Below are 13,542 nucleotides of genomic sequence, written 5' to 3' on the forward strand. Positions count from 1 at the left end.
TCACTCGTCTTCTTCTGGAGAGAGATCGGGCTCCGAGGGCTTCTTCGGCGCCTTCTCCTCCATCGGCCCCATTCTCCCTCTCCTTCTCCTCCGCATCTCCATCTCCTCCTCCGACGACGAAACCCTAATCTCCATGGACGCCCTCCGCCGCCCCCTTCGCCGCCACGCCGCCTGTATGAAGCACGCCGCCCACGCCCGCCACTGGTGCGAGTAGAACCTGAGCTTGTGCCGCATCTCCCTGCTGTGCAGCCTCCGGAACTGCGCCGCCACCTCCTTCAGGTCCTCCGCCGCGAGCGCGAACGCCTCCACGTCCGACACCGCGCGCACCGTCCGCGTCGACGTCGGCAGCCCCCTCCGCGCGCGCCGCCCTCGCCCCGCAACGGCGGCGGCGGCGGCGGCGGCGGCGGCAGGGGCGGAGGCGGAGGGGGAGGGGGAGGGGGAGGGGGAATTGGGGCGGGGGTCGAGGGCCCAGGGGAGGAGCTCCTCGCCGCAGAACTCGCCGGGGCCGAGGAGGCACGAGTTGAAGAAGCCGCTGCGGCCGCCCTGGGTGGTGCACGAGTCGAGGTGTCCGCGGATGATGAACAGGGTCTCCCCCACCGGGTCCAGCTCCCGCACCACGCACGTGCCCTTCGTGTACAGCGCCGGCCGCAGCCGCTCGCAGATCGCCTCTAGCGTCTGCTCGTCCATCTCGTCGAACAGCGGCACCTGGGGTAAAAATCCCATCTCTTAGCAGATAAAACCAAATGGTGCTATGATTGTATTGTATCTTTAACTCTATGTTCATTACATGGCATTTGGTTCAGTAAAAATCGCATTTTGTTAGGATGAAATAAATGGTGTTATAGTGGTGTTACAATTTTGACTGTTTTGCGTTCATTACACGGCATTTGGTTCAGTAAAAATCACATTTTCTTATTAGATAAAAGATGGTGTTATGATGTTGACTATATGTTCATTACATGAGATTTAGTCGTGCACGATTATTATCTTCTTATTAGATTGTGAATCTTCTGCTCTAGTAGCCCTTTTGATTTGATAGAATATGGTGCTGTTATTTGTCTATGTTTAAATTTCAAAACTTTAGGCGGAAACCGTAGCATTTAGTGAAGTGGTTTATCGACTTATAATCGCAGATTGTTGATGAGTCTGATGAAATTTTAACTTCGGACTGTGGCTCCTGCAAATGGTGCTGTTTGAGCGAAGCTATTTAGTGAATTAATAAATTTTAATTAAATATACCGACAAATCTTTATGGCGTCTAGGATGTTGAAAATCAAGCTTTTATTACAGAAAAATGGTGTTCTTATTTCATCTATGCTCGGTACATGATATTTAGTTTAGGTGATTATCATCTTCTTATTAGATTGTGAATCTTCTGCTCTATTGGAACCTGTTTGACCCGATTGGAGCTTTTGTAGGATTGTTGATTCGAATAGATATATTCGAAGAATTACTAAAGTTACCATCAAAATATAGCACTAGATTTTACAATAGAATAAGCAAAAGATTCTGAATTTCTACTATTGAGGTTTAGAAGTTTATTTTAGCTTGTCGCTGTGGCTTTACCTTTTGATTGTTAAACATCTAGCCTTCACTTATTTAAGTAAAAAGCTATTCTAAAAGCTAGATGAAAGAGTAGTTCTACCATGTGAATCAATTAAACTATCCAAACCAAGCTATGATGCTTTTGGAAGCATGAGAGGTTGGTGCTGTTCCCATATTTCTGTAATTAACGTGCTCAACAACAAGACAAAATCATTCATCAAAGAGATTTGAGAAGAATGGGTTAGTGCTTACACTTCGGACTAGATCAAGGCATAGATGGCGCTTGATATCTCTTCTGAGGTCCAAGGGTAGGCATTTGAGTAGGGCTTCTTCGTCGACCCCTTGTGTGGCGACCCATTTGTACTGATAATACCTTCTCACACATTGCTTCAGCTCCAGTGGGAGCTGCCTATGATGCATCCACTGCTCCATGTCTGTCCTCTTTATCCTCCATTCTTCTAGCCGGACTATTGTTGATTGGAGATAAGACTGCAAAGCATTTTAAGTGTCCAAACACAAACTAAATGCACTTAGATCTCTTCATTTTCATTATGTTTCTTATGTTCTTGGTGACTCTGTAATTCCTCTCCTTCTATTACTTGTTCAAAACTTTTGTATGTAGATTAAGGAGAAGACTGCTTTCTTAATCTTGTGTCATTTACGTTAATTGTGTCAAACTTAACTCCCTCAGTTTCCTCTGACTAATATTGTTATACACATGATAAGTCAACGACAACTTATTCTAGGTTATTTGGTTTTTCTACATTGTGAAGTTGATGCACTTACTTGCATGTTTCCAATCAGCAAGCCAAACAGCACCAATCCAAGAATTGCAATGATTATTGCGAAGCTTATTTCTCCTATGTCAATACTTGTTGACAGATTCTGACCCAAACAACTGCAAAGTTTGAAAACAAATATAATCACTTCGAATTTAAGTATGATTTTGGTTCAAGAAAGCAAGATGTCTAATCGATCTCGGTTGAAGATGAACTTTTGATACTTACCTCAAGTTCTTCAATCCCCACCAAAAGCAGTAGAAGTACTTTTGGAGGAATGGAGATGATGTTACATTAAAGTTCAACGCCTCCTTGTAAATCCCAAACTGGTAGAAGTCACTACTTGGGTTGCATAAATTTGGTAGGTTGCTTGATCGGTACCAAATATTCCTTGAACTGTCAATTCTTTCACAGTCGAAGTACCAATATTGGCAGGAGGGGCTATGAAGACGGCATGCCTCTCGCCAGCACTCTTCCTGACGCTCGATTGATAGGAGATACCATACTGCTCCTAGTACCTATTCAATGTTAAGAGAAAGTAAGGAGGTGTTAAAACTAGATTTGTTACTCTGTATTTTTCGTGTTTGTTTGAAAAACCTACCTGAATGTATTGCTTATTACCAGGAGCATATATATTAAGTCTTTTAATTAGGTAGCTGTACATGAAGATGCAACTTAAGTAAAGAGAAAAGAATGATAAGTGGAACACGATTGAAATCAAGTATAGCACATTTCGTCTTTTTTTTTTTCCCCGCTGAGAACAACCATCCAAACTCGGAGCAAATTTTATCTTCATTAATGGATTGATGAAGATGTTGCAGGAAAAAAGAAGAATCTTTATGATTCGGAATATAATCAATAAACATTAAACAAATAGCTGGTTTGCAACTTACATGGCTTGCAAGCATGTATAGGATGAGGTTGTATGCAGCTCCTGCCCATGCAGTTTCTGTCATGACCCCAGTAGTCATTATGATTTGCTGCGTTAGTGGGAAGATCAGAAAGAGCCTTGGGAGGTATTGGGAGATGACGCCAAAGCGAATAAGGTTCTTATAGCTGGTCATTGTCGATCCTTTTAGGTTAGGAACTACAATCCATATTAGAAACTGCAGCGAAAATGAAATTTGTATTAAAACCTCTGATATTGCATCACATGCAACAGGTAAAGGAAAATTCAACAATAAAGTTATGAAATAGGCTCTGCTAATATGAGTAGCTCAAAAATCAAAATCAGGGTGTTAGCAACAATGAGCTCAACAGGATATGCATATAATGTTTATGCATGATGTTTGTCTGTGCTTGTGTTTTTGACGTGTCTACATACTTGTTGTATGCTATTTATGATCTTTCTTATAGTAGGTTTCACATGATTCTTCAGAGATTTAAGAGGATATGTCACTTCAAAAATGAAAAATGAAGAAATTAAAAACGTGAGTTTGATACAGAGAGGGAAACAAGGCTAGCATTTTACCTGTGGCAGAGGCAATGCAGCAATTAGATCAAGCCAAAAGCTCTTGGATAAGTACCTTCTAGCAATCTTTGATGGATCAATAACAAGCTCACCTCTCCCAAATACGCGAGAGGATGGAGCAACAAATGCTGTTCGAAAACGAACATATATCTGGAGTGCATAGAAAACATCTGCAATTGACCGTACTACAGTGAGAGCTATCATAAGCGCAGTGTTGATCTCAATACAATTCATTTTTTGAATCCCAGGCAAGAAGAAGAACAGAGGATCCACAAAGAGAGAGACTAAGCTGGCTATTAGAAAAACTTTATTCCAACGGTGAATCGGATGGCCATGAGGGTCGAAGGACTTCTTGTCGATGTTCACCAAAGAATCGTACTCCTCTGAGAACACTCGAGATAACACTTTCTCTTTGAAGCATTTGCTGGGCATCTCCGGAAATATTTTTGATCCTGAACAGCATTTATATCTCCTTTCAGCTCGTTTCTTGGGTTTGGTTGGATAACATGAACTGCATATTGTGGACTGCGCCAACTCAACATCATCCTGAAATCTGGAACATGATATCAACATTTAGAAAATCTACTGAAATTTTATTTCTACGGCATCGACATCCTTCCTTGGAGCAATATCTCGGGTGAGTATAGAATGTTCTATTTCTACAATGAACTGCAAAATACTTAGAACTCTGAAACTTGTTCTATGCTCAGTAACTTGTAGGAATGGTTGAAGGAGATAATAATTAAGTTGTTTATATTTATAATTTAAGAACAGAACTGGAGATTGAAATTGTGTGTTCTATGGGGTTCCCTACATTGAAGAAAATGTATTGGTTTAGAATTGATTTGGCATAGTGGCTATGAGCTTCAGTGACTGTTTTTCTGTTTAAAACATTGGATAGTGGTGGAAGATTTTTACATAACAACATTAGATTGATTACAACTACTGCTAAGTTGCATACTATTACAGTTATAGAAATTGAACTAATGTAGCTACAAATATGCTAATTCTGTAAGTTAAGAATGACTGACCTCACTGATCTCGAACTAGTAAAAGCCATGTGCTTCGCGATCAATCTTGTTCTAAGAAATCGTTTGAAATGATTTATATCGCAGAGAATTGCCATGTCGTGGGATACATTAAACCACAGATCAAAAGAAAGCCATTATGACCACAGATCAAAAGGTTTCCTGCAACTACTTTTGATAAGGATCTTGTGAGTGGAAGTGCCAACTTGCATTAAAGGCACAGGAGATCCTCTCACCATCTGGGATTTGAATGTTGAAACTGGGCAGTTACATGTGACTTAAGATACGTCCAAAGATATGTCCAACAATTTCCTCTTAAGACTTCTCTTTCTGTCGTGAAACTTCATTGAAGTGAAAGGAAAAAAGAAACGCCAAAGGCCACAATCAAGAGTTTGGTTTTTATTTGATAAAGATAAAAAGATAATGAATTACCTATATACTTGGTGTTATTGGGGTAAAAAGTAAATAATGATAGTAGATTGGTGACATTATGAAGGTCTTGTTGAGAAGAGAAGTCAATCTAAGAGTGTGCCAATAAATTGAAAGGAAATTGGGAGGGAAAAAGATGACATATTTATTACAACTTGTGAAAAAATTATTTTAGTACAATTTCTGTGTTGCTTCTTGTACTCCGACACTTTGTTGACTTGGTGAAAAATCAAATCATAAATTGGTCATTAGTGATTGATAGAAGCAGAAACTTTTTCTTTACATGAAGCTTTTTGTGATGTTCTGAGTGGCCTGTAATTTGTATATACTAGTGGTTGCCTCTTAACTCCTGGTATCTGGACAGTGGTTGCTACACCTAAAGAGAACGAAATACTAGTGGAGGAAAACATTGTTTCTGCTTTATTCAACATGAGTCATGTGACAATCTCATTTCATGGTGGCATTTTATGGATTGGTGCCATTCAGATTAGGGCTTGTCAATTGTGTGAAGCTAGTGATGAAACAGACTAATTTCATTCATGTTCTTGCCAAATTTTTAGACTTTGAAATGTCTATCCCAAGTCAGATTGTGGAAACTGTGCAGGCCAGTTCTTGTTAACAGTGTGATCTATCTATCTTGACCACACAGCGCATAATGGTTAAATGATCCCCCTTCGATCCAATCTTGCCCTTTCAGCCCTCACCAGTCTTCAGGATGTTGTTAATCGAGAAAATATCCAACAACCTTCTATACATGTTATCATATTCTACTCACTTGGTCTTTTCGAAATATGCTTTGGATACCCTCTCTAGGTACCCCTTGTACTAGCTGATGTGCTGATTTGTGCTATGCAAGGTAATTTACATATAATATATGTGTATGCCAGCATATTAGCAGTTTTTTGGCCGACCATTGGTGGTGCTATGCTCATTAGTAAAAGATATCCACATGTTTGGAAGAGCAACTAAACAAGCAACATGAGTTTTTTTTTTCCTTTTTACTTGTTTAAATAGAAAAGAAAAAACTGTAAGAGTGCTCTTGTACAAAGATCCCAGTGCAGGCTGTTAATAGTTTCTTCTTCTTCTTCTTCTTCTTCTCTTCTTTTTTCCTGCAGTTTCTTCGGAGGTCTTGGTTTCAATTTCCAGCACTTAGGGCGTGATATATATACCTCTCACAAAACAAAAGGTGATGATATATATATAGAGTTGAGCTGAAATGCTATCTATAGCAAACGGCCCCGTTGCCACCTCATTTGTTTTCGATAATAGAGCCTCCAAATCGACGATCGACACTGTTGAACATGATCTATATCACTTAAGTATCTAGAAACCAAATATCAAATTTTTTTGACATCATTGGCCTAATGATCAAAGGTTTAAAAATTTGTAATTTTATTGGTCGATGTAAGATGTTTTCTCATTTATCAGCGTAAAGATATCCAAATCAATTGAATTTTGATTAGAAATTCTTTAATCTATTTAGAACAAGATCTATACTCTTGATTTTGATTATAGGACTCTTGTCATCACTTTTTAAAGGGTATTTTCAGCTGTTCATTTTTGTGTCCACTTGGTGGACAAGAGGACAATATCGAAAAAACGTGAAATTTGATTTCTAGATGCTTCAAGTGGTATAGATCATGTTTGACGGTGCCGATCATCAATTTGGGGCTCCCTTATTGAAAACAAATAGGTGGCAATGGAGCTCATTTGCTACTGACAACATTCTAACTCAACTCTCTCTCTCTCTCTCTCTTTGTCTATATATATATATAGAATTGAGCTCTTATGCTTTTAAAAGTACTTGGTAATGATCAAATGCGTAGATCTAACGGTAAAAAACTTACAAGCATCAAGTACTTGGTGCTNATATATATATATATATATATATATATATATATATATATATATTCCCCAAGTATATTCTTTGGAGAAGCTGCTATAACTTCACTACAGATATTGAATTCTTAGAGGTGAATTGCTGCAACGTGTCATATTATTTACAAAACTGCATCATCTCGCATCCACGTTTGACATTCTATTTACTGCTCCATAGACTGGTCATTGTGGCCAAGCAATATACAAAACAAAATAAAGGCAAAACAAGCTGAAAACAGAAATAAACAAATAATACAGTAGAGAAGTTTCATCCTTGCAATTAGAAGTGAAACAAAGAACAATCTGCTTTTTTAGCTAGAGACTAAACACACAAACCATGAGAAATTGTTTGAAGGGGGTAATCATGCGCACATCGCACGCGCAGACACAGATGCGGAACACATGTGCGCGCGCTCGCACGGACAAAAGGAAATTAAGAAATGACAAGATCCATGAGATCAGAGTGTTGGTGGGGGTCCTGGCTCGAACAATGGAGGGCAGCAACTCCTGAAGAGGCCACAGCAGCAAAGACAGCACAGACTGCAATTTTTTACAAGAAGAAAGCCAAAGGTTGAGTTCATTGCAAGTGTATAAACTTTTCTTCAGCAACCAATTTTTTTTTCTTTTCTTGGCAAATGCATGCAGGTGTACTATCCGAACCTTAGCGCATTCGTGATGGGTACCGGAATGTTAAAAGCTATTATTTCAATGCTCAACTTGTTATACTTTTAGCTATCGTCGCAACTATTTTGACAGAATACTATGTTGCTTGCTGGCACATTCATATTTTGAAATTCAGGTACTTGATTCAAAATAGCCCATGAATCAGGTAATTCTCTGTACATTTTTACCTTCTTTTTTGTAAAAAAAGCCTAATAGTTTAAATTCTGAGCCAGAAAACAATCACTAATATGCAGTATAAGACTCTTTTCAGATACTCACTGCCATGTATGTACACAAGTTGAGAAGAAGCAGAAGAGGAGCAAAGCAGCAGCAGGTGAGTGATTACCATGAATCCAGGAATCCGTCAGGTGGTGGCGCAGGTGCGGGCGGAAGCAGTGGCACTTCCGGTGACGGCGGTGAGTACGGCCGCGGCGGGGGACGAGGATCAGGTTCCATAATCTTCGGTAAGGATTGATGAGGAAAATTTCAGTTTGGTGAGTGTTTTGTGCACATCAGGTGTATAATTTTTTTTTTTTAATCATAAATCACCTACTCTTCAAATTGTGAGTATCCAACTAACATTCTGCATGAACTTGAATCTTTATGTGGAGGTTTCCTTTTTTTCTCTGAGGAGTTTGAAACCCAAATATATATACTAAACCAACACAAAAATCATACATGTGCATTGTAGGAAGCATGATATCAGTGTACTAAGGCCTCATTGTTCTTTCCTTGAGTTTGTGGTTTCTATTCCCTATTGCCATTCTATAATAAAAAGTTTCATTTAATGCACGTGAGAGGTGTTAATACTTTTTCCTTTTTTTCTTTTTTCTTTTTTTTTTTCGCTGTCGCATCGATTTAGTGGGTCACGGTATGTAAATATCACCTTTATTTAGTAAATGAAAAACTTCAAATATCACTCATTTTGCACTTTCTTTTCCGTACCCTATAGTTTAAAGATATCGGTTTAGTATCCTGTAATTTTATTTTTCTCTTTTTATTATTCTTTTTACTTTCTTTTTTTTTTTTGCTAAATCAGTGACAAAGTTGAAACTAAAAGAAATTAGATGATAAACTTAGGTGGGTATCTGAAGTTTTTTGTATATGATTTAACGAAATGTTAACGAAGGAGCTGATGTTGGTAAATGATAACATGGCACTTGTTCGGCTAAAATATAATTTTTGTGACCTCATTAGAAGATAAAAAAACATATTTTTATATATTTGTAGTCTTACTCTTTTTTTTTTTTTTCGTTTAATCTAATAGTATTAGATGACATTCGATACCAAAGAGGCCTCAAGCAAAATCAATGATAACTTATTCAGTAGGAGAGTTTTCTCTTTTAAGTTTTAATCAGGAGTTTAATTTTTGCTACTTTAATGTTCTTACTATTCATAATTTGGTATGATAGTTATTTTATTTACGAGGTGATTTATCTTAGTTTGTGAAATTGATTTAAGATCGAATTTGATATTTCATTCTAAATAATTAATCACACTCTTTATAAAGTATTGGCTAAATTATAAAAAACTCTCTTATAAATATTCGCTTTTTTCACTCTTTTTTTCTAACTTTTAAAAATTTTTATTTTATTCTCTCAATATTTCAAGTTGTTGTATTTAACTAAACTCCGTTAAGGTTTCATTACTATTCAGTTTATTTTTTATAATTTATGTCAAAAATATCTTTTAAATTGATAAAAAAATATTAAAAATTTATTTTTTATAGAAAAAATAAGAATAATTTGGTTATTTTGTTCACTCCATTAACATTGTAGTTTTCTAAAAATATTTCTGAAATTTTAAGAGAGCAAAATATAGATTTTTAAAAATTAGAAAAGAAAAGTAAAACACGAATATTTATAAATTTTTTTTTTTATAATTTAATCTAAAATTTATACATTTAAATAGAATCGAAATATTTATTGACCAATTTATTATAAATTTTTTGAACTATTCCAGTCAAAATTTTTGTACTTTAGAAAGTCAAAACTGTAATCCTGCTGCCTTTCTGAAAAAACTGACGCGGCAAAGCAGGTTTCAGCTGGACTTTCATCAAGAAATATGTACATGAATAAATCATTTTCATTATTTTCTCCTTCAAATTAAATTTATTAATTTTTTCTTTTGACCTTTCAAATTCGTTTGGACATTTGATTTATACTTGAACACATCAAGTCACTGATCCACCAAAATTAATTAATTTAAACTGCTAAGTGAAATTAGTGTTTCATCTGATATTTAAATAACCACCCTCGGTAGTCTGATTGGTAGTACAAAATACTGTTTTTCAAGCTGCTAATTCACTAGCAAATTCTAATTATTTTATATTATAAGATTCTGTTTGATATTGAGAATCATCTAATGCTAATAAATAAAATACATTTATATTTGAATTTGCTTCTCTGTTTTTCAATAGAATAGTAAAAAATTTATTATAACATAATATTACATATTTAACGTAATTCCAAATAAGAATACAAATGGGGCGGATCCAAGAATGGGCGGGATCAGTGGATTTTTGATGGATTTGTAGTGAATCGAAATGAATTAAGAGAATAAATGGATCTCTCATTTTCTATTCCATTTTCTAAACGAATTAGACGGATTCAGAACGAATTATTTTTCTTTTCTCATTTTTAGGCCTCACAGGTCGCTCTATTCGGAACGGATCGGAGCGGCAACTCCACCGACCCGAATCCATTTGCATCCGGAATCCTAAACGGAGCCTACGTGGCAAAAGCGCTTCTTAGGAAATGGCTCCAGTCAATTTGAAAAGGTCAAACTTGCAAACTCTTAACGAAAAAACCCAATTAAAAAAAAAAAGACTCCAATTTTGACCAATTGACTTTGAAATTCCCCTTCTCCTCGAACCCTATACGTATTTATATACCCACCCAATCCCAAGATCAAACACCCAATTACATTTGCTTTTATTTGGATCGAACAAAAAAGGAAAAATCCCCCAAAAAAAGAGAAAAATTGAGGAATACGATGAATTGGATTAGTCGAAAGGTTCATCTCTACAACGTGACCATGGGCCTCTACATGCTCGATTGGTGGGAGCGCTACCTCTTCAGTATCCTTCTTATTTTTTGCATGGATTTTTTTTTTTTTTTTNTTGTTTGGGGGTGTTTTGATTTGTTGTTTTAACTATTTTTTCTGTTAATTTTAGTACGCACTAGAAATTTTTTTTTTCTTCTTGTTCAATTTAAATAATTATATGCAATATTAGCCCTAATGTATCGTGCTGTGTTGTTTGATATAGTGTTGTATCATATTAAATTAATATATATATTTGTTGTTATGCAGTAGTATGTTTGATTGATAAAGTGTTGTATTGTGTTAATATAATATATTTCTAATAATTTCCTTTTTAGCGGATTTAGATTCACCAATTCAACTTTTTTTCCCTATGCTTGCTTTAGTTTTTAAAGAAAATAGTAGTTTGGTATAATAGTACGGTATCAAAGGAGAAGATTCTAAGTTCACGTCTTTCTAAATAACTAGTTTTTATTCCATTATTTCTTGTTTAATTCAAAGTTATATCGAGCGTATAATAAATTTTGAGTTCAAATGCAAGAGACAATGCGGGAGTTGGAACACCGTTCTGTAGCAGTAAATGTCAGTTTTCCGAAAAATATTCCGAAAAATATTTTCAAATATTTTTTGTCCGTTTTGGTTCCAGAAAATAATAGCTTTTCTGAAAAAGTTTTTTCCCAGATTTTATTGACAAATAAAAAGCAGTGTTTTTGTTTTCCGAATTTTTTGTCCGGAAAGTAAAAACTGTGGAAAAGGGTGTTTTTCATGGAAAATGTTAAATATAAAAATATACAAACACCGTTCTCCAATAGCTTAAGCTTTTAGCGTGTATAACAGTTGTTTCACATTATATCAGAGCAGGAGGTCCTGAGTTCGAGTCGCGTCAGGCTCCTAGCATTGTTAATTTTCTCCCATTTAATTCAAGCCCATGTCATGAACCTTGCAAAAAGTCTCGAGTCCAGACATGCGGAACATTCTCTAACAGCTTAAGCTTTTAGCTTTTAGAGTTCACAGAAAACATTTTCTTTTCCCAAAAAGAACAGTTTTTCACGCTTTTTCGAAAATTGATTGGCTAACATTCCTTGCTTTAAGTTCTTGATTTTGTTTCCTTTTATTCTGCCTGTGTTTTTCTGAATTATTGAATCACTCTTTTGAAGATTCACTTTCAGTAGAACTAGATGTTTCACCTGCTCCTGATTAAGAAAATAGCCAAATTTAATCCTGTACGTGATTTTATTATTGTAAGTTTTTTTAGCCATGTTAGAATTAGATTGTGGCCTGTTTGTCTTAACTCTTTTTAGATGTATTGATCCTTGTTCTGCTGTGGTTCATTTGCTACAATGGATCAAGATTTGCTGCCGAGTTCTACGACAGGTAAGATCTGTTTCCGCTTTCGATCTGCAGATGAATCTTCGCCATCATACATGAGTTTCAGTCTGATTTATGCTGGTCATCAATATCTGGAGATTGTGCAGGTTTATTATATATGCAGATGCTGGGCTGTGTTATCAGTAAATTCTTAATAAGTTGCATTTTCTGAGTTCAATCTCAGATTACTTTGTGAAATAATTTTGGTGCAATTAGTGTTAGTCACTTGAATAATCTTTCTCATCAAATTCATTTGCTGTGTCTCAGTACTCCACCATTCAAATTCAATACAGTTTTCGCTTCACTTTGCTTGTCAGCATCATTTGTATCATCATTCTCAGATATTTGCTGCTGAAATGACCTGCTGTTTTTCTGCTTTGCAAATCATTGCTTTCGAAACAATGCTTCGCATACATCGTCTCCGTACGAAATCTTTTTCTTTATTTCTCTATCGATCACTAAACATGACGTGATCGTCTTATCGTTTTTTTCAGCCATGCGAAGACAAATTTTGGTTGGCGGCACTTCGCCAATGGGGGCAGTATAACATCCTGATCAATAACAAGAACCCGCCGAGAGATAGTAGAGGTTTTAAAAGTCCATGTTCATCGTCGATCATCGCGTTTCAAACCTCTTTTCTATGTAATTACCTCTAGTTTGTAAGCTTATTTGTCAAAAGACGCCACGCCGCATGAGATATTCATGCTATGTTTGTAATCAGAATGTCAGATCTTAAAGGAAACTCTATCAAATTGTAATCTCCTGAGCATACTATTTACAACACATTACAGCTTCTTAAGTTGTCGACGAATTCCCGAAGATTTATTCTCTTTCTGTTTCACAAATGACAGAGATTGATATCACGATTGTCAGTACATCAATAGCCTGCTCATATTTATCCATTTACTCATATCGTTAGTAAATTTTGAGTAAACTCTAAAAACATCATTCAAATAGGGGCATTTATATAGGGCGCTTTGCTAAATACATTCATTTTTATATTTTGAAAAATTCAAAAGATTCAAAATAATTTCAAGAGACTTTTCACTTTTCCCCCTCCAATAAAATAAAAATAATGGTAAAAACTGCTAGCAAGAAGCAATGACCAAATCATTATAGACGTAAACCGGGCCGGATTTCGACCCAACCCGGCCTGATGGTGTGGTTAACTGACCCGGTCCGGTACCTCTTTCTCTGGGTTTATTTTTCAAATTTAGCACCCCAAAATTTTTTTATTACACAAATAAGTCCATAAAAAAAATTTCAATTTTAAAAACCGTTTATCTTGTTTACATAAAGAGTGTTACTACATATATCATATCGTCATTATATTCTAAAT

General features: G+C 36.2%; 1 protein-coding gene and 1 long non-coding RNA gene across 2 annotated transcripts; one reads left to right on the forward strand and one right to left on the reverse strand.

Moving 5' to 3' along the window:
* Positions 1-4,921, reverse strand: LOC109707406 (protein CNGC15b). Its single transcript, XM_020228645.1, has 7 exons — positions 4,827-4,921; positions 3,796-4,348; positions 3,218-3,430; positions 2,553-2,842; positions 2,332-2,443; positions 1,798-2,034; positions 1-705 (listed from the first exon to the last, which is right to left on the reverse strand). The coding sequence occupies exons 1-7, from the start codon at positions 4,919-4,921 to the stop codon at positions 1-3; spliced, it is 2,205 nt and encodes a 734-aa protein (XP_020084234.1).
* Positions 10,455-12,996, forward strand: LOC109707757. Its single transcript, XR_002215572.1, has 3 exons — positions 10,455-10,872; positions 12,137-12,209; positions 12,698-12,996. It is a non-coding gene; the product is annotated as an uncharacterized LOC109707757 (long non-coding RNA).

This window comes from Ananas comosus, linkage group 3 (genome assembly GCF_001540865.1).
Source record: "Ananas comosus cultivar F153 linkage group 3, ASM154086v1, whole genome shotgun sequence".
NCBI classification, from domain to species: Eukaryota; Viridiplantae; Streptophyta; class Magnoliopsida; order Poales; family Bromeliaceae; genus Ananas; species Ananas comosus.